General features: G+C 36.5%; 1 protein-coding gene across 3 annotated transcripts; it reads right to left on the reverse strand.

Moving 5' to 3' along the window:
- Window positions 1-562: 562 nt before the first annotated feature.
- Window positions 563-20,988, reverse strand: LOC113892446 (C-type lectin domain family 2 member B-like). Of its 3 annotated transcripts, none has more exons than XM_027541285.1 (7): window positions 20,934-20,988; window positions 19,960-20,030; window positions 14,059-14,157; window positions 8,107-8,270; window positions 3,976-4,079; window positions 1,914-2,055; window positions 563-767 (listed from the first exon to the last, which is right to left on the reverse strand). In XM_027541285.1, exons 2-6 carry the CDS (start codon window positions 20,012-20,014, stop codon window positions 1,947-1,949), a joined length of 531 nt encoding a protein of 176 aa, XP_027397086.1. In that variant the 5' UTR covers window positions 20,015-20,030; window positions 20,934-20,988; the 3' UTR covers window positions 563-767; window positions 1,914-1,946. The 3 variants fall into 3 exon arrangements, with proteins under 3 accessions (XP_027397086.1, XP_027397087.1, XP_027397088.1); XM_027541286.1 differs by lacking the exon at window positions 20,934-20,988 and adding an exon at window positions 20,308-20,739; XM_027541287.1 differs by lacking the exons at window positions 19,960-20,030; window positions 20,934-20,988 and adding an exon at window positions 14,237-14,297.
- Between the last annotated feature and the right edge of the window lie 1,870 nt (window positions 20,989-22,858).

The raw sequence follows: 22,858 nt of genomic DNA on the forward strand, positions 1-22,858 counted from the left end.
CTCAACTGCAAAGATCCTGTGTAATTATTGATTACTGGATATTTGGTCTTTTAAAGGTTCCCCCTGGGTGTGAGATCTAGGGCAAACATGTATGGTAGGGTCTTTCTTTAAACAAACACTTTGCATAAAGTTCTGTGCATCACAGAACTCATAAGCCCATGAAGAGCATTATTATCTAGCAAAAAATCTTCAGAACAGTGGGAAAAGGGAATTGGTTATATATTGGCTTATCCAGTGAGGGTGCATTCAGTTTGTTTATGGTGTTCAGATGTTATTTCTTCCTGTTCAGGGCATGTGTGCTCAGTTGCTCAGTTGTGTCTGACTCTTTGCAACCCTGTGGACTGGAGCACACCAAGTTCCTCTGTCCATGGGATTCTCCAGTCAAGAATACAGGAGTGAGTTGCTATTTCCTTCTCCAGAAGATCTTCCTGACCCAGGGTTTGAACCCGTGTCTCCTGCAACTCTTGGATTGGCAGGTGGATTCTTTTTCCACTGAGCCACCTGGGAAGCCCCTTTCCTGTTAAGAGCCAGGGATAATATCAGACTTCGTTACTGTCAAATGTGTCCTTTCTAATTTTATTTCTCCTATCAGGAGAAAATGAGATTTTTTTCCATTGAAACAATATAAATCTTCTAGAGGCTGCAGCTCCCTAGTAGCAGCATTCAACATTGGTGACATCACTATGTCATGATGTCCATGAGTACTCTTTTCTAGCAGCTTTTTCAAAGGCTGCTACTGCTCTTCATTGAAAATCACAAGTGCATATCTAAAAAAAAATATGCAGAAAATGCAATCAGGAATGAATTCTCAAGACATATGAAATTTATCATTCATAATTTTATAGCATAATTGTAAAGCAGCACATTTTTCAATCATGTCATCACTGAATTACTCAAACTATAATCCCTGCTTTCCTAAGGAAAATTTTAGGGTAATCACACTCTAGAGTGTTAAAAAATAAATATCAAAATGAATATATCTAAAATAAACAGGATATTACATCATGACCAAATTGAATTTTACCTAGGATTGTAAAGCAGTCTCTTAACATTAGACAATTTAAAATGTCATTCACTACATTAAAAGATAAAGGAATAGAAACCATGACAACATTGAAACAGATGCAGCAAACAAAAGCATACAAGAAAATGAAGTCTCTTCCTACAAAAAAAAAAAAAATCTCTTAGCAAATAGAAATAGAAAAGAACCAACCTAACTTTTAAGAAAAAGATAGAAAAAACTAGATACAACACAACTAATGTTAACATATCAGAAGCATTTTCTTTAAAATGTGGAACAAATTTTTTACCATCAATATTGTCCTGGAAATTCCACCTATTTTAATTATACAAAAAATAACTAATTTTTACAATATAGGAAAAATAAAATTGTTACTACTAGATGCTGTGTTTTCTAGTATTTAAATGAACCCACAAATTATTAGAAAATTATGAATTGTCAGAAAGCATGTTGAACAGAACAAGAATACCTAAAAGAGTTACCTTGCTAATAAAAACAACTGTTTTAAAAGATAATAAAAGTATATAATTGCAAAAGCAATAGATATATATAATAGAAACACATATAATAAATACTATGCAGGAACTGTTTTGAAAATTATGTTATATAAGACAAAAATCAATACAAGAAATATGTTTTAAATGAATAAGAAAATAATATATAAATACAACACTCCCAAAATTAACTTAAAGATTCTGTGAAATTGCATGATTCTTTTAAAATTGCTACAGATAAGCAAAGATCCAGACCATTTAAAAAGTAGAAAACTAATACGAAAATTGCTTTCACAATCAGCCAACTGTGTCATCAGGCTATAATATTAAAGCAGTGAAATGTTGAATTTTCAACAAAAGGAAAGGGAAAAAGTTGATAAATATTAAAACCATCTTACTCTTGGATGTTAAGTCCACTGTTGGAAACTGATTCAGTGCACTTTTTTCCTGCAAATCCATTTCCTCTCTGTGTAGCATCTAGCTGTTGCAACACCATCTTCATTAAGGTAAAAACATATTTCATTCCCTTTCATATTAGTCCTACAATAAAGGAATCAAACACTATGCATTAGGGAGTCCTGTGACTTCTCTCTTGGTCAATGACACTTTTTAAAAAAATATTATGTCTAGAGCTGTGAAAAAGTATGTTTCTACACAGTCCTTTCTTGCTAGGGTTAAGATGTCTGTACCAAATTGGACCAAAGGAGTCTCCCTTCCAAGAATCTGTATTTGTTAAACTAAGTTACATGTTATAGGTAGAGTCGTCAATTTGTAAAAACCAATGGTTCTTAACCCTGGGGTGAGTTTGCCTTCCACCAGCCCTTGCAAGGGACACTTGGAAATATCTGAAGACGTTTTTGGTTGCCTCAAGAGGAGTGGGGCAGGGGGGATTGCTACTGTCTCATGAGTAGAGGCCAGAGATGTTGCCAACATCCTATTGTGCACAAGAAAGTGCTCCCTCCACACAGGAAAGAACAATGTGGTCCAAAATGTCCACTTTTTTCTGCTATTGAGAAATTCTAGCATAGACTAATGGAGAAGGAAATGGCAACCCACTCCAATATTCTTGCCTGGAGAATCTCAGGGACAGAGGAGCCTAGTGGGCTGCCGTCTATGGGGTTGCACAGAGTCGGACACGACTGAAGCGACTTAGCAGCAGCAGCATAGACGAAATGCCTAAGTGGCTGGCAGTCACAATTTGGGGTGTTTACACTGGGTCATATATGCAGTGAACTCAAATTTTTAGGTCCAATTCTCCATGTTGTAAAATAGAAGGTATGAAGCCCAGGTTAAATTGCAACCATCAGTGCAAATAAAAGCACTTAAAATAAACAAATTTACCTTGAACTGTGAAACTTGTCAGCAAACAGATAGCATGAAGCTTGTGAAAGAGATATAAGATTAGAGAAAATAGGGTAAAATCATGAAAAAAGTCTACTTTTACTGTGTATGTGAATCTCAGGTCTTTACCTTCAAAGTAACCAACTAAGAAGTCTTTTCCCTTGTATCTTTTTTTTTCATTTTTAAATTGAAATATAATTGCTTTGCAATGCTGTGTTATTTTTTGCTTTATAGCATCATGAATCAACTATATGTATACGTATATTCCCTCCCTCTTTAGCCACCCTCCCACCTCCAATTCTATCCATCGAGGTCATCACAGAGGACTGAGCTAAGCTCTCTATGTTATACAGCAGCTTCCCACTAGCTATCTGTTTTACACATGGTTGTGTATATATAGGCCCACTGTGGCTCAGAGGGTAATGCGTAATGCTTCTCTCCCAATTTGTCCCACCCTTTTCTTCCACTGCTATGTTCACAAGTCCATTGTCTATGTCTGTGCCCCTATTCCTGCCCTGCAGATAGATTCATCAGGACCATTTGTCTAGATTCCATATATATGTGTTAACATACAATATTTGTTTTTCTCTTATATCTTGATTTCCAACCTCTCTGGTTGACTCTTGAAACCAGTCTTAATACATGATACACTAATCCTTAGTCCACTTTTCCAACATGAAGACAAATCAAGGACTGTACAGAAATATACTAATGTACAGGTTCTAGAAGGCTGCACTGTGTGTGTGCACTTAGCCACTCAGTTGTGTCCGACTCTGCAACCCTATGGACTGTAGCCCACTAGGCTCCTCTGTCCATGGGAGTTCTCCAGGCAAGAATACTGGATTGGGTTGCCATTCCCTCTTCCAGGGAATCTTCCCAACCCAGGGATCAAACCCAGGTCTCCTGCATTGCAGGCAAATTCTTTACCAACTGAGCTGCCAGGAAAGCCCAAGAACACTGGAGTGGGTAGCTTATCTCTTCTCCAGGGGAACTTTCCAACCCAGGAATTGAACCTGAGTCACCTGCATTGCAGGTGAATTCTTTTTCAGCTGAGCTACCAGAGAAGCCCAGAAAGCTGTACTATCTACACTTAAATAATCCCAGAAAAAAGACACTCACCCTTTGTTATGTATGTTTTCATCCACCCATTGTCCTGTTAGATCTTCTGTCATGTCTCTCCAAATCCAGTGATCAGAAGTGCACTTGAATCGCTTAAGAAAATGCTTTAGAGGCAAAATAAAATTAGTAATTTTATTTGGCAGTTTTCACTACAACTTACTGTGTCCCTCTTGCTTTGCAGGTTGTGAGGAAAAAGGTGACAAAGCTTCAAATCCTAGTTTCACTGGAAAATAGCTATGTGATTGTGAAAAAGTATTTTACCTTCTGACTCTCAATTTTCTCATTTATGAAACAAAGAGAGAAATTTGTCAGAGAAATTTTCTTTAAGACACTTTCGATTCCAAATTGATAAATATTCAATATAAATATGTTGAAACTCTATTCCTCCAAGATTTTTAGTCTGTGAACTCCTAGAAAGCTAGACTTTTCAACGGAGTTCTTACATAGACTTCCTAATCATCAGATATGTATTATAATGTTTTTTTCACTTCCCAGTAAATACTAGTATATTGAATTTAATGTAATATTTTACTTCAACATTTCTTTCAACTATCATGTTTGCACACCCATACACACACATCTTTCATGTATCCAGTTCCTTTAGAAGAACCTAATTCCCAAATTTCAATTTTTTTTTTTACCAAATATTTACATTTCTAAAGACATAATTTGGGGGGAAATTTTTATTTTTTTCTGATATTTCTCCTTATTCATTTGATGTTGAAAATTTTTCCTACCTTAGAGCCTTTCATGCCATAAAATTATGTTCTACACAGAAAGTCACTGAGTCTACCTGCCCCCAAAATAGTTGCAAAACCATAAACTTGACTTTGTATCACTCTACATTTCAGTTTTATATAAATGCAAAGGAATTATGACAGATCACAACACTGTGGTCCATTCCTACCTGGTAACAGTGATGCCAATAACCTTGGCATTTTAATATACCATCTTCTATAGCATTTCATGAATTTATTTGAAAAAAAAAATCCAATTTGCTGAGCCAAGCTATGGGTTTACAAAGGAATCTATTAAGAAAACAGTGTCCCTGGATTCACAGAGTTTCCTGTAGAGTGAGCAAATCCATGCAAACTTAGAAAACATTCTACTAAATGGGAAGATTATGAGTATAATAAATACAGAGTGAAATTTTAGTTTATAGAAGAAGTGTCCCAGTCTTTACAGGAGACCATCACACAGGATGCACTGTAAGAGGCATATCTGGAAAGAGTAAAAGATTCCATGACAAATACAGAATCCAGGGAGAAAAGGACAATTCATGTTCTAGGCTTAGGAAAGAGCTTGTTTTAAGGCAGAAAAAACAAGCAAGACAGGATGTATGTATTGGAAAACAACAGGATATATTGCACTGAATAGCTGGAAAAATTGGATGAAGATGTGGAGCTGAGCTTTTGATGACAGGGAACTGGGAAGTGACAAGGTACAGGGAAGTGTCCTATGAAAAATATTGAACATTATTTGCTTAATAAAGAGTAGCTCATGGAGCTGCTTGTTAAAAAGACAAGGTAATTCTAAATAGGTGCAAATAAATAGGGGAAAATTTTCACGAAGCAAGCTTCATCTCATTTTAACTAAGAAAATACTTTGCAATTTAAATAAACATTTGTAATATTTTAATTAAACTATTTAAAAATGGCCTTTTAAAATTCTTTTATACATTACTTTCATTACTTCTTCACAGATACCATATGCAATAACAACCTCATTCTGTTTGTCACTTGTTATTTTTTTTTTTCCATCTTACTGCCAAGTTAGCCTTTTTTCCACAAAAGGAACTGTAAGGACTGTTTAAGGATTTCTCAGAATGTTCATATCAAGAGTCTTGTTAAATTCAGCAGTGAAACCATTTGCTACAGAAGTTCTTTGTATTAAATTAAGCCTGCATCTTACTTTTTGACTTGGTATATCTACTCTTAACATATCTAGTTTTTCACATTTTATTCAGGTTTCTCTGTCTTTTCTTGCTTCCAAAATGGTTTAGTTTCCTTACACTGATCTATAAATTACCCCAGCCTAGTTTGTATCTCGGAGAAGGCAATGGCACCCCACTCCAGTACTCTTGCCTGGAAAATCCCATGGATGGAGGAGCCTGGTAGGCTGCAGTCCATGGGGTCGCTATGAGTCGGACAGGACTGAAGCGACTTAGCCGCAGCAGCAGCAGCAGTTTGTAGCTACTTAAACTTGAACCAATCAGGTAGATTGCATAACTATACATTGTTTACCCTGAAAGTAATACACAGTTCTTTTAACAATGTTGACCACTTTTAAATGTTTAAATGTCATTTAAAAATGACCACCTTTAAATGACCACTTTTAACAATGTTGACCACTTTTAACAATGTTGACCACTTTGTTGACCACCAACAAAACACCACAATTTTAAAGAAGTTAATTACCTTTTAAATTAACCTTTTACTTTAAAAGAAACGAAACAAAAGTAAAAAATATACTTGCCACGTAAGTCACCCAGGGAAAGAACAGATTTCATAAGTGCAGAGGTACAAAGTCTCCTGCTTGTTAAAGCTCTTGGAGAGTCTCTTTATTTATTGCATGTTTCCATCAATGTTTTTTGAACAAAGATTTATTAACCTTTTAATTTGTACCTGCCTATGAGAAACCTGTAGCAACAGTTAGAACTGGACATGGAACAACAGACTGGTTCCAAATAGGAAAAGGAGTACGTAAAGGCTGTATATTGTCACCCTGCTTATTTAAATCATATGCAGAGTACATCATGAGAAACGCTGGACTGGAAGAAACACAAGCTGGAATCAAGATTGCTGGGAGAAATATCAATAACCTCAGATATTCAGATGACACCACCCTTATGGCAGAAAGTGAAGAGGAACTAAAAAGCCTCTTCATGAAAGTGAAAGAGGAGAGTGAAAAAGTTGGCTTAAAGCTCAACATTCAGAAAACGAAGATCATGCATCTGGTCCCATCACTTCATGGGAAACAGATGGGGAAACAGTGGAAACAGTGTCAGACTTTATTTTTCTGGGCTCCAAAATCACTGCAGATGGTGACTGCAGCCATGAAATTAAAAGACGCTTACTCCTTGGAAGGAAAGTTATGACCAACCTAGATAGCATATTCAAAAGCAGAGACATTACTTTGCCAACAAAGGTTCGTCTAGTCAAGGCTATGGTTTTTCCTGTGGTCATGTATGGATGTGAGAGCTGGACTGTGAAGAAAGCTGGGCGCCAAAGAATTGATGCTTTTGAACTGTGGTGTTGGAGAAGACTCTTGAGAGTCCCTTGGACTGCAAGGAGATCCAACCAGTCCATTCTGAAGGAGACCAGCCCTGGGATTTCTTTGGAAGGAATGATGCTAAAGCTGAAACTCCAGTACTTTGGCCACCTCATGCAAAGAGTTGACTCATTGGAAAAGACTCTGATGCTGGGAGGGGTTGGGGGCAGGAGGAGAAGGGGACGACAGAGGATGAGATGGCTGGATGGCATCACTGACTCGATGGACGTGAGTCTCAGTGAACTCTGAGAGTTGGTGATGGACAGGGAGGCTTGGCGTGCTGCTATTCATGGGGTGGCAAAGAGTCGGACACGACTGAGCGACTGAACTGACTGAACTGATATGCTACAGCAATGGATATAATTTCAGATAAAATATGGTGGTGATCTGGCCACTGGAAACTCATAACTTCAGCCTACAGGGAAACTTTCAATTATACCTATTGCAATGTTGATAGTGAGCACTCTGACAGAAGGCTGCCATGATATCTCAGAGAAACACGGGGAAGCAAGATTGAGTAGCTAGAGGAAATTTTCACCAAGGAAGTGAAATGGAGAATGCCATCCTTCCTCTTCGATGGTTTTAAAAGTTTTCCAAATAGTGTTAAGCTCTTCTATTCATATTCCTTAAAATGGAAAAGCTAGCTACCAAGTCTAGAACTTGATCAGAGTCTTAAACTATCCAAACAAAATATCACTAGCTTTTTCAATTGTATCTTCTATGGCATGTTCTAAACTTCTGCGACATTTTGCATATATAAACAGGCATGTTTGAAATGCTTTGAAGACCATAACGGAATTTGAATACTTCCAGTACCTCTAATTAATGCAATTGATAAGGAATGCATATTAAATTACTTACTTTTTCTTTTGTAGTGGCAATCATAACTAGGCTAGCATTTTGAGACAAACAGTCGTATCTGCTTGAATTCCAATCTTTTTCTTCTTCAGAAAAATAATAGCATTTATCTTGGAAGCCAATCCAATTATCTGGGCAGAAATACTGAGCACCCCTATCTTCTTTAGCTAGGGCGGAGATAAATACGTATTTTAAGAATCAGATGAAATAATATGTCACTGTGTTTTGAGATCATTGAAGAAGGACGGGATTGTGACAAAAAAGATGATGCTCATGGCCAGAATTGCATGTCTATCCCATAACAAGTTGAAAACAGACTTCATGTTAGGTTAAACGAGAACCGTCCAGAATGTGACAGGACACTCACGTTGGTCTCAACTCCAAATTCAGTGATTCATAGGCCTTCCTAGAGCAGTTAATGTGATTTCACACATGTTAAGTCACTTTTGTCATTTCCAGGTAAATAAAATATAACAAAATCAGGTGGTACTAAAAATACTGATTTATTTTAGACTGTTATAAATCTAGGACAGATTTTAATCTCTAAAAAAGCAATGAAAATAACAAAACACTATATAACTAACAAGACATGTACTCGGTTTCCAGTTGTAACTAGACACCACCATCATTGTGTGGTTCTAGGTTAATCAACAGAAAGAACTCATGTGAAATTTAGAAGATGAAAATAAAGCAGAATTCATTGTAGTTGGAGGCATTGTGCATAGGAAGTTCACAAGCCTTTTCATGAGTTTCCTTTTGTAGTCGCTGCAGTTAGATGTTTCTAGACTTTCCTCACCTGGGGGATCTCCAAACATACTAGTGCTTTAAGCCAAAATCATTAGTGACTATTTCCTCTTTAGCCTTCCACATCATCTCTTCACAGTTCCTTCCAGTTGTGTCATGCATAGTTCTTATATTAAAGTCTTTTCTATGGTAACTAGTTTTATCGTGGTGATCATTTTGAAATATATAGAAATGGTAGAAATAAAATAAAATAAAGTTGTATTCTTGTAATATTTATGCCATCAACTTTTCTGAACACTCCCAGACAATCAGTTTTTGGTATCAAAAGTGGTTCTAAGGGAACAGAACCTTAAGGATGAGATATGCTATTGGTTTTCCAATGTGATCTGCATTAAAGGCATTTACCCAGTCACCAGTTGTAAATGGGATGCTGGTGATCTATGGTGCATAGAGGTAAAACTATTAGTTAATTATCACTCCTAAACACCTCATACCAGGTACCTGTAGATGGTAAACATTTTAGCGCCCTTCTCTTAAATGTTGATAAAACAACGGTCCAAACGTCTAAGTGAAAGTGAAAGTCGCTCAGTTGTGTCGGACTCTTTGCGATCCTGTGGTCTATACAGGCCATGGATTTCTCTAGGCCAGAATACTGGAGTGGGTAGCCATTCCCTTCTCCAGGGAAATCTTCCCAGTCCACGGATCGAACCCAGGTCTCCCGCATTGTGGGTGGATTTTTAACCAGCTGAGCCATAAGGGAAGATCAAGAATTTTGCAGTGGTTAGCCTATCCCTTCCCCAGCGGATTTTCCTGATCCAGGAATTCAACTGGGGCCTCTTGGATTGCAGGCAGATTCTTAACCAACTGAGCTATCAGGGAAGCCCATGTCTAAATGTCTAAGAATAATAACATTTGAACACCATAAGTAACAAAATTGAGTTGACATAAAGGAGAGCTAAAAGCAGTAACTACAGAATATGCATTCCCAAAAAAGCACGCAAAACATTTACTAAAGTGTGGGACAATAAAGTTTTAACTACAGATTTTAAAAGGTTGAAAACATTAACAGTGTGCCACCTGACTGTAGTGGAATTGAGCCATATACCAATAAAAATATTTTTTTTTTAATCACCAAAGGCTGTAAATTAAGAAACTCAATGCTAAATAGTTCATGAATCAAAGGGGAAAAAAAAAAAGAAAGAAATCTTGGGAAATAAAATGTGTTTTAAATGAAAGGTAATTACATATCTTTTTATATATGTGATATATATCGTATTAAAAATTATGGATATAACTAAGCTTGTGGGTCTTTCTCTTTTGTTTTTGGCCATGCCATTTGGCTTGTGGGAGCTTAGTTCCCTGACAAGGGATAGAACCCAGACTCTCAGCAATGAAAGCAAGGCATCCTAACCACTGAACCACACAGTACATTTCCTTTAATCTTAGAGGAAAATTTATTGGTTTAAATTTATGTTTTTTTTTTAATTAGCTCTCTCAAACAATTGGAGTGATAAATTAAAAGTAAAAAGTAGAAAGACTCCATTAAAAAAATAAGACCAGAAAACAATTGAATAGAAACTAATATAAAGCTAAAAAGTCAAGAAACTCATTGTTGGCTTTTTGAATAATCTAGAATAGACAGAACATTAGCTGAAAAAAGAAAAACACCTTTTTAAAGGGAAGTAGACAAATTAGCAATACTAGGAATAAAAGAGAAATTTCTGAACAACACAGAAAAACTGACAAAGGAAAGGTAAATGTGAATAAATACTCTATGTAGTGAAGAAATTAAACTTTTAATGAAAAAAATCCCACACAAAGAAATCTCCCAGTCCAGGTGGCTTCAGATGTGAACACATCTAATTATTTAGGTAAGACGTAGCAATGTCACCCAATCTTTTTCAGAAAATAGAGTGGGAAGGAATCTTTAACAGCTCAGTTTTAGAGGCTAGCATAATCTTGGTGGCTCAGATGGTAAAGAATCTGCCTGCAGTGTGGGAGACCTGGGTTTGATCCCTGTTTTGGGAAAATCCCCTGGAGAAGGGAATGGCAACCCACTCCAGTATTCTGGCCTGGAGAAGCCCAGGGACAGAGTAGCCTGGTGGGCTACAGTCCATGAGGTTGGAAAGAATCTGACATGACTGAGCACTTAACACTTTCACATAATTTCAATATTGCTGACAACACTATTATCAAATGGGAAATTATAGTTCAGCCTTGCATGAGCATATGCACATATTATTATAAACAAAATATTAGCCAGGTTAACTCAAGAATGTTACAAAGGTTAATATTTTATGATCAAATTGAGTTTACTCCAGATAGGAAGGTTTACTTTAACATTTTGTAAAACTCTGTGTAACTCAACACATTAACAGAAAGAAGAGACAAACTAAGCATTTCTCAATAGTACTTGATAACATTCTATGTCCTTTTAGAATAAAACTCTTTGGCTATCTAGGAATTATTTAATTAGGAATAATCAAATAATCTTTATTTGATTAAGAATATCCATAAATAATCATTCTTAGTAGAGAAATATTTAAAACTTTATTATGTATATTAAGAATGAGATAAAGATGCAAGTTCTCACTAGTTCTCAACCTTTTATTGGAAGTATTAGCCAGTGAAATGAGGCAATATAAATATATAAAAAGATATAAGTATTTCAATACAATAAATAAAATCACTATTATTTGCAGATAATCTGAATGCTTACATAAACATACAAATGAAAATGAAGATAAAATATTAAAATTAATAGTTAACATAACTATTAACACTAACAAAATCTAAAGAAAAATTAATTATGTTTTCTGATCACAGTGAAATTAAAATAGAAATAAAGAACAGAGAGATAATTGGAAATCCCTAAAGTATGTAGAGATGAAAGAATACACTATTAAATAACACATGGGTCAAAAAGGAAATACAGAGAATTTTAAAAGCAATTTGAATTAAACAAACATGAAAACACAACTCTTCAAAATTGATGGGAAGAAGCAAAAGCAGTCCTTAGAAAAAAATAAATAGCACTGAATTCATACGTTAGAAAACAAGAAAGTTTTAAAATCATCAATCTACATTCCTTTCTTAGGAAACTAGGAAAAGAGGTGAAAATTAAACCCAAGAAAAACAGAGCAGAAATAATAAGAATCACAGAGCAAAAAAACAATTAAACTGAAAACAGGGAATTAATAGAGAAAGTCAACAAAAGCAAAAAGCCCTTTCTTTGCAAAGAACAATAAAATCAGTCAGCCTCTAGCCAAGTTAACTTAGAAAATAAAGGAGAGATAAATTAATCATATCAGAAATAGAAGAGACAACATCACTACACATGCCACAAAAGATAATAAAGGAATACTACGAACAAGTTAATGCCCACAAGCTTAATGACTTATGTAAAATGGACCGATTCCTTGAAAGATGCAATCTTCCAAAACTCACAAAAGAAGAAATAAACAATGTAAATAGGCTCATATCTATTAAAGAAACTGAATTAATAATCAGTAATGTCCTAAAACACAGTAAGCAACAGGCTCAGATGTGTCCACTACCGAACAACTGAGGAAGAAAACAGCAATTGACGACAACCTCTTTTAAAGTATAAAATCAGAGGGAATGCATCTTAACTCATTACATGAGGCCAGCATTATCTTAACCACAAAACCAAAGACATTCAAAAAGAAGAGAAAACTATAGACAATATCTCTCATGGGAATAGGTCCAAAAATTCTTATCAAAATATTGGTAAGACAAATCTAACAGTGTACAAAGAGAATTATACACTATGAAAAAGTAGGATTTATCCCAGGTCTGCAAAGATGATTCAACATTTGAAAATCCATTAATATAATCCATCTTATCAATAGGCTAAAAAAGAAAAATCACACGATCATACCAATATGTGCATCTGAAAAATTTAACACTCATTCACAGCAAAAATTCTCAGTAAAGTAGGAATAGAGGGGAGCTATGCCAATCTGATAGACAATTTACCAAACAAACAAACAAAACTACCCTACAGCTAATTTCTTATTTAATAGTGAAAAATTGGAGGTTTTCCCCTCTAGAATCAGGGTAAGGATACCCCTTCACAAAATATTGCAGTTAAATGAGCAGTAACTGTGAAAAGAATTTTCTAAAGGAAAACAATCCTGAATATTCATTGGAGGGACTGATGCTGTGGCTGAAGCACCAATACTTTGGCCACCTGATGCAAAGAACTGACTCATTGGAAATGACCCTGATGCAGGGAAAGGTTGAAGGCAGGAAGAGATGGGGACAACAGAGGATGAAGTTGGTTGGATGGCATCACCGACTCAATGGACATGAGTTTGAGCAAGCTCCGGGAGATGATAAAGGACAGGGAAGCCTGGCGTGCTGTAATCCATGGGGTCGCAAAGAGTTGGACATAACTGAGTGACTGAGCACCAAAATGTGAAAAGGAGCTTAACAGTATTGGTCATCAAGAGAATGTCGATTAAAGTTGCAATAGGTACCAACAAACATACCAACACACACTCATCGGAATGGCTAAAATGGGACTTCCCTGGTGATCCAGTGGTTAAGAATCCACCTACCAATGCAGGGAATACGGGTTTGATCCCTGACCCAGAAAAATTCCACATGCCTCGAGGCAAGTAAGCCTGTGTACCACAACTACTGAGTCCGTAGTTTGTCACAAGAGAAGCCACCACAATGAGAAGCTCCCACATGCAACCAGAGAGTAGCTCCTGCTCACTGCAACTAGAGAAAACCAACATACAGCAATGAAGACCCCGCACAGCCAACAAATAAATGAATAAAATTAAAAAAAAAGAAAGAAAGAATGACTAAACTGGGTAAAGCTGACAACAAATCATTGACAAAATTCTTGAGCAACAGACATTTGCATACTCTTTCTGTTGGCCTATCTGTGGTATTATCTACAAAAACTGACCTATGCATCAGTTCAGTTCAGTCGCTCAGACTATCAGGGTGAAAGATTTTGTCGTAATCATCTTTACATCTCCCTGTGCCTTAATGTAGATTGCATAATTCATAAACATTCATTCATTGATACCCACTATATATATCATGGATAATGGGAAGGGAGTGAGAATAATGAGAAAAGATAATGACTGAGGCAGAAAGGAAAAGTATCATACAGTAGGAAGCTCTGAAAACAAAAAATAAAATTGAAGAAATAAAAGGATGTAATTTACTCACCTGAAAAATATATACTTGTTAAAACATTAATAACTACAGATATTGCTAATGCAGAAATAAGTCCCATTGTACACCACTTGCACTGTGTGTCTTTAACATCTGAAACAAAACAAAACAAAACACCACTTAGATTAAGAAACAGGTAAAAGAAAGACCTAATTTGCATTCAAAACCATACCTGACAAACTTCTTTACGCCAATATTTCACAAGGAGATGACACAAAACGTACTTTCTCTGTTTGTCATATGGGAAAAAAAAGAAACATAATTTTTCCTTTTGGCTGAAATTTCTCAGGAGAACCTTTTATCAAATCCAGATGTTACTATGAACTTTACTGCCACAGCCCAAGGGATAAAACATATGACTTTTCTGGTAGGGTTTCCTCAAGTCTGAAGCCACCTCCAGACCTTCAACAACCTTCTATGGTGAAATATTAGCACATCCTAACAATTCTTGAATATTTCTAAGAAAATCTACTTTATAACTAATAAAAAGTTTAATTTTAAAGGATAGACAGTATAGTATATTTGAAAGACCACGGAATAATCAATAATAATAATAATAATCAGTAATAATTATCAATAAACAATCAAATAATTTAGAATTGAGATTTTCACCACTAACAAAGGAACTTGGATGAGTCACTTTGTTTTCTAGTTCTGTATGTCCTGATCTACAAATTCAGTAGAACAGAACAAATCTTTGTGAGGAATTGTTTTTCTTTTGTTAGTGGTCATTTAGGAAAAAATAAAATTGGTATGCAAGTTTCTTGAAATGAAACTTTTTATTATTTCATGTGATTATAAAATATTTATCCTTAATGTAAAATTTCATGAAATGTAAAAAATTATAGCAGATACTTTAAGATGGACAATAAAATTATTGACAAAATTGATTCTCCTTGTCTTTTTTTACTTAGTGAAGAACTAGTTGCTTTTTTTGTTGGATAAATTTTTTCCTTAGTGGATATATAAAAGAAATAATTATTTTCAATCATGAATTTTTTTTTTTTTTTGGCTGTACCATGTGGCACATGGGATCTTAGTTCCTTGGCCAGGGATTGAATCTGAACCCCCTGCCTTGGGAGCCTGGAGTCTAAACCACTGAACTGCCAGGGAAGTCCTCCTAAGAAATTAAATTTAAAATAAATCTAAATTTACCCTCTTTAGAAATAGCCAGTGTTATCATTTGTGTTAAGATCCCTCCACACATAGATCTTTCAAATCCATTTTTACATATATAACCTCCCTCCCAAATACTGGTAATTTTAAACGAGTACGATCATCATTTGCCCACTGTTTTATATTCTAATATTTTCAGTTAACATTTTGTTGTTCTGCCTATCTGTAACAAATTGTTAAAATGGCCCCCAAAGAATCATGCCTTTCTATGTCCACCGCCCCTTTGGTACACAATCATGCTATTTCTCCTACCACGAGGTATATACTGCATTTCCCAACACTTGAATATGAATTGGTCTTGTGTCTCCCTTTGACCAATAGAATGTGGTACAAGTGACACTCTGGGACTTCAGAACATAGACCTTAAGAGACTTCGACCATTAACATCTCTCTTTTTTAAAGTTAAAGGATATATTATGTACTATGTTTTCAGATCTGGCTTATAACAGGAATTAAATAAAAGAAAGTGAAAGTCGTTCAGTTGTGTCCGACTATTTGTGACCCCATGGACTGTATAGTCCATGGAATTCTCCAGGTCAGAATACTGGAGTGGGTAGCCTTTCCCTTCTCCAGGGGATCTTCTCAACCCGGGTATCGAACCCAGGTCTCCTGCATTGCAGGCAGATTCTTTACCAGCTGAGCCACAAGAGAAGCCCAAGAATACCAGAGTGAGTATTTGACTATCCCCTCTCCAGCAGGTGGGGAAGATCTGCTGGAGAAGGGATAGTCAAAACTTTTATTAACTTTCCTGTGTTAGCTCTCCCATATTTCCATATTTTAATTACCATATGAGTAGGAGTTGAAGGTTAATTATTGCTCTATTAAGCAGAATTATTTTAAAATCATTTTCCTATTCATTGTTTCAAGGAGGTCTTCAGCTATTTGCCATCCTTTTCTCCAGAATGATTATTGAAATTAGTGACTCCTTCATTTAAAAAAAAAGAAAAGAAAATTCTAGTTTATTAAAGGGAATATTTTGAGAATCATAAAGGGCTTTAAAAAGAGGAAGTACTTATAAGCCACAAGAAGATGGTGCACATCCTGCTAATATGAGAAATGCTCCAGGTACTAGTGATATAAGTCATTTATAACTCAAAGTTGGCAAAATACTAAATCATTCAACTTTGTGGAGCATATGGAGATATCCTACCTGCAGAAAAACCAGTCTCAACAAAGATGCATGTCATGAGTGTGGCAAACAGAGTGGCTTTTGTTATATTAGCACAGAAATAGCAGAACTAGAACCAAAGGGGTTATGAATGTTGATATAAATACCTCCCTGATGGCTCAGTGGTAAAGAATCTGCCTGCCAATGCAGGATACTCAGGTTTGATCCCTGGGTGGGGAAGATCCCCTGGAGAAGGAAATACTAAATAGCAACCCACTCCAGTATTCTTATCTGGAAAATCCCCCAAGATTTCTTGACTAAAGAACAAAGTAATCAGTGAAAAGAGATAAGTAAAAACCCTCAACCTCAAATTCAATGTCTTACAAAATTTGGGAAAGTTCATATAACCCTGTAGGAAAATCACCAAGATTAAATATATTGTCAGCTCAGTGATGTAGGAACTTGGAGTGATATTTAGTTTGATTTAAAGCTCTAAAGAATTGGAAATTTATTTCACTTCTGAATATGCAGGTGCATACTTTAATCTGCTACACAATTATTCTCTATTTAATCTGCCTACTCCCTAAGCCTAAAAATCTAGTTTTGCACACTCAGTATAGTTAGTTTTCATCTTTAAAATTCCTTGTTTCTACTATTTTACTCAATCCTCAATACCTGCAACTTGCAAAAATATCCAAAAAACAAAAGCAACAGAAAATGTTGGTCTCTCAGTATGAAGTTGGTATTGAAAGATGAATTTCAAAGAAGTTGGTCATAGTGTGTACAATGAATGTATGTTCAGTCACTTTAGTCGTGTCTGGCTCTTTGCAATCCCATGGACTGTAGCCCGAAGGCTCCTCTGTTCACGGGATCCTGCATTGGCAGGCAGATTCTTTACCACTGCATCCTCTGGGAAGCCTGTAACACTGGTAGACTAAAACAAAATTAAATGGCAAATTTTAAAACTCACCACCATCACTAAGTCACAGATTGCTTTCTTTAATGCACGTTAGCTTCATTTCCTCAACTCTGTTTCTACCTATTTAAGGACTCCTGTTCAAAAAACTTTGAAAGATTGTCCTGGGGATTCTCCAGACAAGCATATTGGAGTGGGTTGCCATGCCCTCCTCCAGGGGAATCTTTCTGACCCAGTGTCGAACCCACATCTCCTGAGTCTCCTGCATTGCAGGCAGATTCTTTATTGCTGAGTCACTGGGGAATCCCAGTGTGTACAATGAAGGAATGAAAAAAAAAAAAAAAAGTCCAGGGCAGCTTAATAAAAATATATTTTATTAACAATGTAACTAAAATAGTTCTACATTCATCGCTGTTATAAATAGCTAAATGTTCCAATTATTTTTCCCATAGAGAAGCTTTACTGGCAACTAATTTCTCTGTTTCTGACTCTGATCTTCTCCAAGGAGATATGAGAAAAGATCCAGGGTGACCAATGAATTTAAAACCAGATAAAATCCCCTTTTTCCGAGTTTACAGCTATAGAAAAAAATCACAAAATACCAATATGCAGAAAGAATAAGAGAAAATAAAATGTTTAAAAATATTAAGCGTTTAGAAATGAATTACATGACACTAAGTTATTACTATTTCAATGGTGTTTAAAATGTCAAAATACATATACATGATATAGATATTATATATACCACATAAAATTTAATTTATATATTTATGTGATACATATAAATTTATAGATAAAATATATAAATTTATACTGTTTATTGATATATAAGGCAAAAACTAACACTGGTCTTATGAGTGGGTAGAAAACACTCTTAAAACTTTATTTTAGATATTTTCATGTTATCTAATATTTGATACCATTGTCCCTAACCTTCTTTGATCTAACTTTAGAATTATTAAATTGTGAAAAAAATGAGGAATAAAGCATTTATACATGCTAATATGAACTGCAACAATATTTTTGACTGTTGCATAATGCTGGTGTATATGTTTTTGTGTTCAGTTGTGTCTGACTCTTTGTGAGCTCCTGAACTGTAGCCCTCCAGGCTCGTGGAATTTTCCAGGCAAAAATATTGGAGTGGGTTGCCATTTCCTCCTCCACGGGATCTGGCTGACCCAGAAACTGAACCCAAGTCTCTCGCATCTCCTGCATTGGCAGGCAGATTCTTTACCACTGCATCCTCTGGGAAGCCCATAACACTGGTAGACTAAAACAAAAATAAATGGCAAATTTTAAAACTCACCACCATCACTAAGTCACAGATTGCTTTCTTTAATGCATGTTAGCTTCATTTCCTCAACTCTGCTTCTACCTATTTAAGGACTCCTGTTCAAAAAACTTTGAAAGATTGTCCTGTTACTAATAGATTTAGAATTTGGATCTTACCTACTCTGAACTTTCTATTTAAAACACCCAATGTTACCAAATTGTTTTCTTTTCTTTTTTTTTTAGGCTGGAACTTCTTTTTTTTAAATATTTTTTAAAATTTTTATTTTATTTTTAAACTTTACATAATTGTATTAGTTTTGCCAAATATCAAAATGAATCTGCCACAGGTATACATGTGTTCCCCATCCTGAACCCTCCTCCCTCCTCCCTCCCCATACCCTCCTTCTGGGTCGTCCCAGTGTACCAGCCCCAAGCATCCAGTATCGTGCATCGAACCTGGACTGGTGACTCATTTCATACATGATATTATACATGTTTCAATGCCATTCTCCCAAATCTCCCCACCTTCTCCCTCTCCCACAGAGTCCATAAGACTGATCTATACATCAGTATCTCTTTTGCTGTCTCGTATACAGGGTTATTGTTAGCATCTTTCTAAATTCCATATATATACGTTAGTATACTGTATGGGTGTTTTTCTTTCTGGCTTACTTCACTCTGTATAACAGGTTCCAGTTTCATCCATCTCATTAGAACAGATTGAAATGGATTCTTTTTAAAGCCTGAGTAATACTCCATTGTGTATATGTACCACAGCTTTCTTATCCATTCATCTGCTGATGGGCATCTAGGTTGCTTCCATGTCCTGGCTATTATAAATAGTTTTCTAAGCTTTGTGTTGTTGTTTTAGTACATTTTCTTTCCTTCTCCATTTAAAAATTGCCAGAGACATCTCAAAATATTAGGGTACCAGCAATTGCTTAGATAAGAATAGAAGAAGGAGATAATCACCCTGCTATTAAGTACCTCTAAAGAGTAGTTTATTTTGACTCTACTCATGGCCCATAAACAATCTTTTAAAATATTACAAATATTTGCCAATTATTTCATATCACATATGTATTCTAGACATTGAATGGCTATGGTTCATATTTAACCTCTCTTGAAGTACAGATTTAACTGAATATTTAGTAAAAGTGAAACCTAATCTTGAACAATTTTACAGTATGGATAATCTTCCTCCATGATCAATTAAGATAAAGTGAATCTGAATTACAAGGACAAAATAATCAATTACCGATTTTAATTTAACAGAAAAAAGGGATTTTTTTCTTTTTTTTTTTTTTCCTTGATGGAAAAAACTACAAAACCCTATTCAGGCCTTTCAAAATTTTTGTTTTGAAGTTATGATTCATAATTTCAATAAATAGCTTTCATTTTGAACAACTGAAAATGTTCTTACCTCGCTTCTTTTCATCAGCTTCTTGTTTGCTCGCATCTTTGTAAGCTGACTGCATACTTGATGACTCCTTTCTTCAAAGTTTTAATTTTAATGTAAAAAACAAAAACAAAAACAACGTTTTTACAACACAGCTCCAAACTAGAGTTAAGCTACTCTGAAGTAAAACACAGTTTATTTAAGTAGATGTCTCAAAAGGAAAGAAATCATGTGATGAAGACTGAGTCATACAATTATCTATATAGTTTGCTCCCTGGAAAACAAACACAAAACAATTACTGGAAAGGAAGGAAGTTATGGTAAATAGTGAAGAGAAATGCATATATTCTTTACATAACAAAGAATCATCACCTGATCCACAAAGAAAAAACCTTCAAATGGCACTTAAATTCTCAAGAAAGTGACACGTAACTAGTGACACACGACTCTCTTTGATTCATTAAAAGGCAAGTTTTAGGACGTTATGGTTTCATTATCAAGTGTTAAGAAAGGCCATCTCAAAGGTGATGAAATTAAAGAGAAGAGAGGTATGCTTTAAAATGGCTACTGAAACTGAAATAAAAGCAGTTTCTGTTTCAAACAGAAACATCCTGAGCTGAAGTGTACAAAAGCGTGTGTGTGCATATTCGCATGCGTGCACACTCACACACACGGAAAAAGAGAAAAAGAAAGTTTAAAAAGTACTCAGAATGTTACATGAATATTCAAGATGATAATGTTATTATGCTAGTGTTATTGATGCCAAAAATCTTGACTCTCTGTATGCTACTGCTACTGCTGCTAAGTCACTTCAGTCGTGTCCGACTCTGCACGACTCCAGAGACTGCAGCCCACCAGGCTCCCCCGTCCCTGGGATTCTCCAGGCAAGAGCACTGGAGTGGGTTTCCATTTCCTTCTCCAATGCATGAAAGTGAAAAGTGGAAGTGAATTCGCTCAGTCGTATCCGATTCTTAGCAACCCCATGGACTGCAGCTTACCAGATTCCTCCATCCGTGGGATTTTCCAGGCAAGAGTACTGCAGTGGGGTGCCATTGCCCTCTCCGGACTCTCTGTATGCTGCTGCTAAGTCGCTTCAGTCATGTCCGACTCTGTGCGACCCCACAGATGGCAGCCCACCAGGCTCCCCCGTCCCTGGGATTCTCCAGGCAAGAATACTGGAGTGGGTTGTCATTTCCTTCTCCAATGCATGAAAGTGAAAAGTGAAAGCGAAGTTGCTCAGTCGTGTCTGACTCTTAGCGACCCCATGGACTGCAGCCCACCAGGCTCCTCCGCCCATGGGATTTTCCAGGCAAGAGTACTGGAGTGGGGTGCCATTGCCTTCTCTGTATACTGATGTGCAAAAAATTACAGAGACAGAGTTTTGGAGAAACAGAAAAGAGCTTTACTCTTTGGCAGGCAAAATGCAAAACTCAGGAGGCTAGCGCCTCAAAAACTGCTCTGCCTCTGGGAAATAGGGAGAGGTTTTGTATCCTAAGGAAGGTCTTCCTTTTTTTTTTTCTTTTGCAAAATTTCAAAACAGCCAGAGCTGGCATCAGGCAACTGGATATCTGGGGCTTGTCTTTTCAGAAGTTATCGCCTATGGCCTTCTTTCTGAAATGAAAAATGTTACAAGAGGAAAAGAATGCCAGATACAGAGTATAATTCATACAGAGTCAGAGAGTAATTGACTTTGTTTACCTTTGGGAAGGACAAGTACAGCTACAAGTGTTTGTTAGTAGTAACAGCTAAAGAGTAATCAAGATTGCTTTAACTCTCTCAGGCCTGTTTCTGTCATTTCCCCACCTGTTCATTGTTTCCTTATTTTTCTTATCAGAAAAGTCTTATTTTTGTTTAAGAAAAGGCTCACTTCTATTTTTGCTGCAATATTATCAGGGCTCTTGTTTCCTTTTCACATCTTTCCCCATCAGCACTTTGACGTGATTTCCTGTTTCCCCTCAATACATCTAAATATAGTTGACTCTTGGTATTTGTGGGGAATTTGGCCCAGATCCTCCTCTCCCTGCTATGGATGCCACAGATACCAGAATCTGAGCACACTCAGGTTCCTTACAGTCTGCTCTCCCACGTGCCCTGTTTACCCTGAGTTCCCCATCCATGATTGACTCCCCAGTGTAAAAGCTGCTAATATGAAGGGTCAAATGTATTTACATTAAGAAGAATACTAGGGCTTCCCTGGTGGCTCACTGGTAAAGAATCTGCCTGCCAATCCTGGTGGCTCAGTGGTAAAGAATTGGTCTGAAAGAGACCTGGGTTTGATCCCTGGGTTGGGAAAACCTCCTGGAGGAAGGCATGACAACCCACTCAAGTATTCTTGCCTGGAGAATCCCTGAACAGAGGAGCCTGGCAGACTGTAGTCCATAGGGTCGCACAGAGTTGGACACGACTGAAGCGACTAAGCAGCAGCAGCCAATGTGGAAGACGTAGTTTGATCCCAGATCTGGGAAGATCCCACACACAGGGGAGCAACTAAGCCCGAGCACCACAGTTACTGAGCCTGTGCTCTAGAGCCCGGGATCCATAACTAATGAAGCCTGAGTGCCCTAGAACCCATATGGGCAACAAAAGAAGCCACCACAATGAAAAGCCTGCACACAGAAACTAGAGAGAGGTCCCCACTCGCTGTAACTAGAGAAAAGCTGGCGCAGCAACAAAAACACAGCACAACCAAAATAAATAAATAAAATGTATTAAAAAATTAAAGAGGAGGCAGAAGACTAAAGAAAAGCAGCTGGTGTCCCAGTGACTGCTTTGCGATCAACACTACATTTGTCTGACAGGGACACCGAGGCAGGGGAAGGAAATTAGAACAGAAAGGAAAGTAGAGTAAGAAAGTGTGATGAAAATAAGAAGTAAAGGCTTAAACTCTTCCAGGTGGTCTCAAAGATATTCTGCTGGTCAGTTC

This window comes from Bos indicus x Bos taurus, chromosome 5 (assembly GCF_003369695.1).
Source record: "Bos indicus x Bos taurus breed Angus x Brahman F1 hybrid chromosome 5, Bos_hybrid_MaternalHap_v2.0, whole genome shotgun sequence".
Taxonomy (NCBI): domain Eukaryota; kingdom Metazoa; phylum Chordata; class Mammalia; order Artiodactyla; family Bovidae; genus Bos; species Bos indicus x Bos taurus.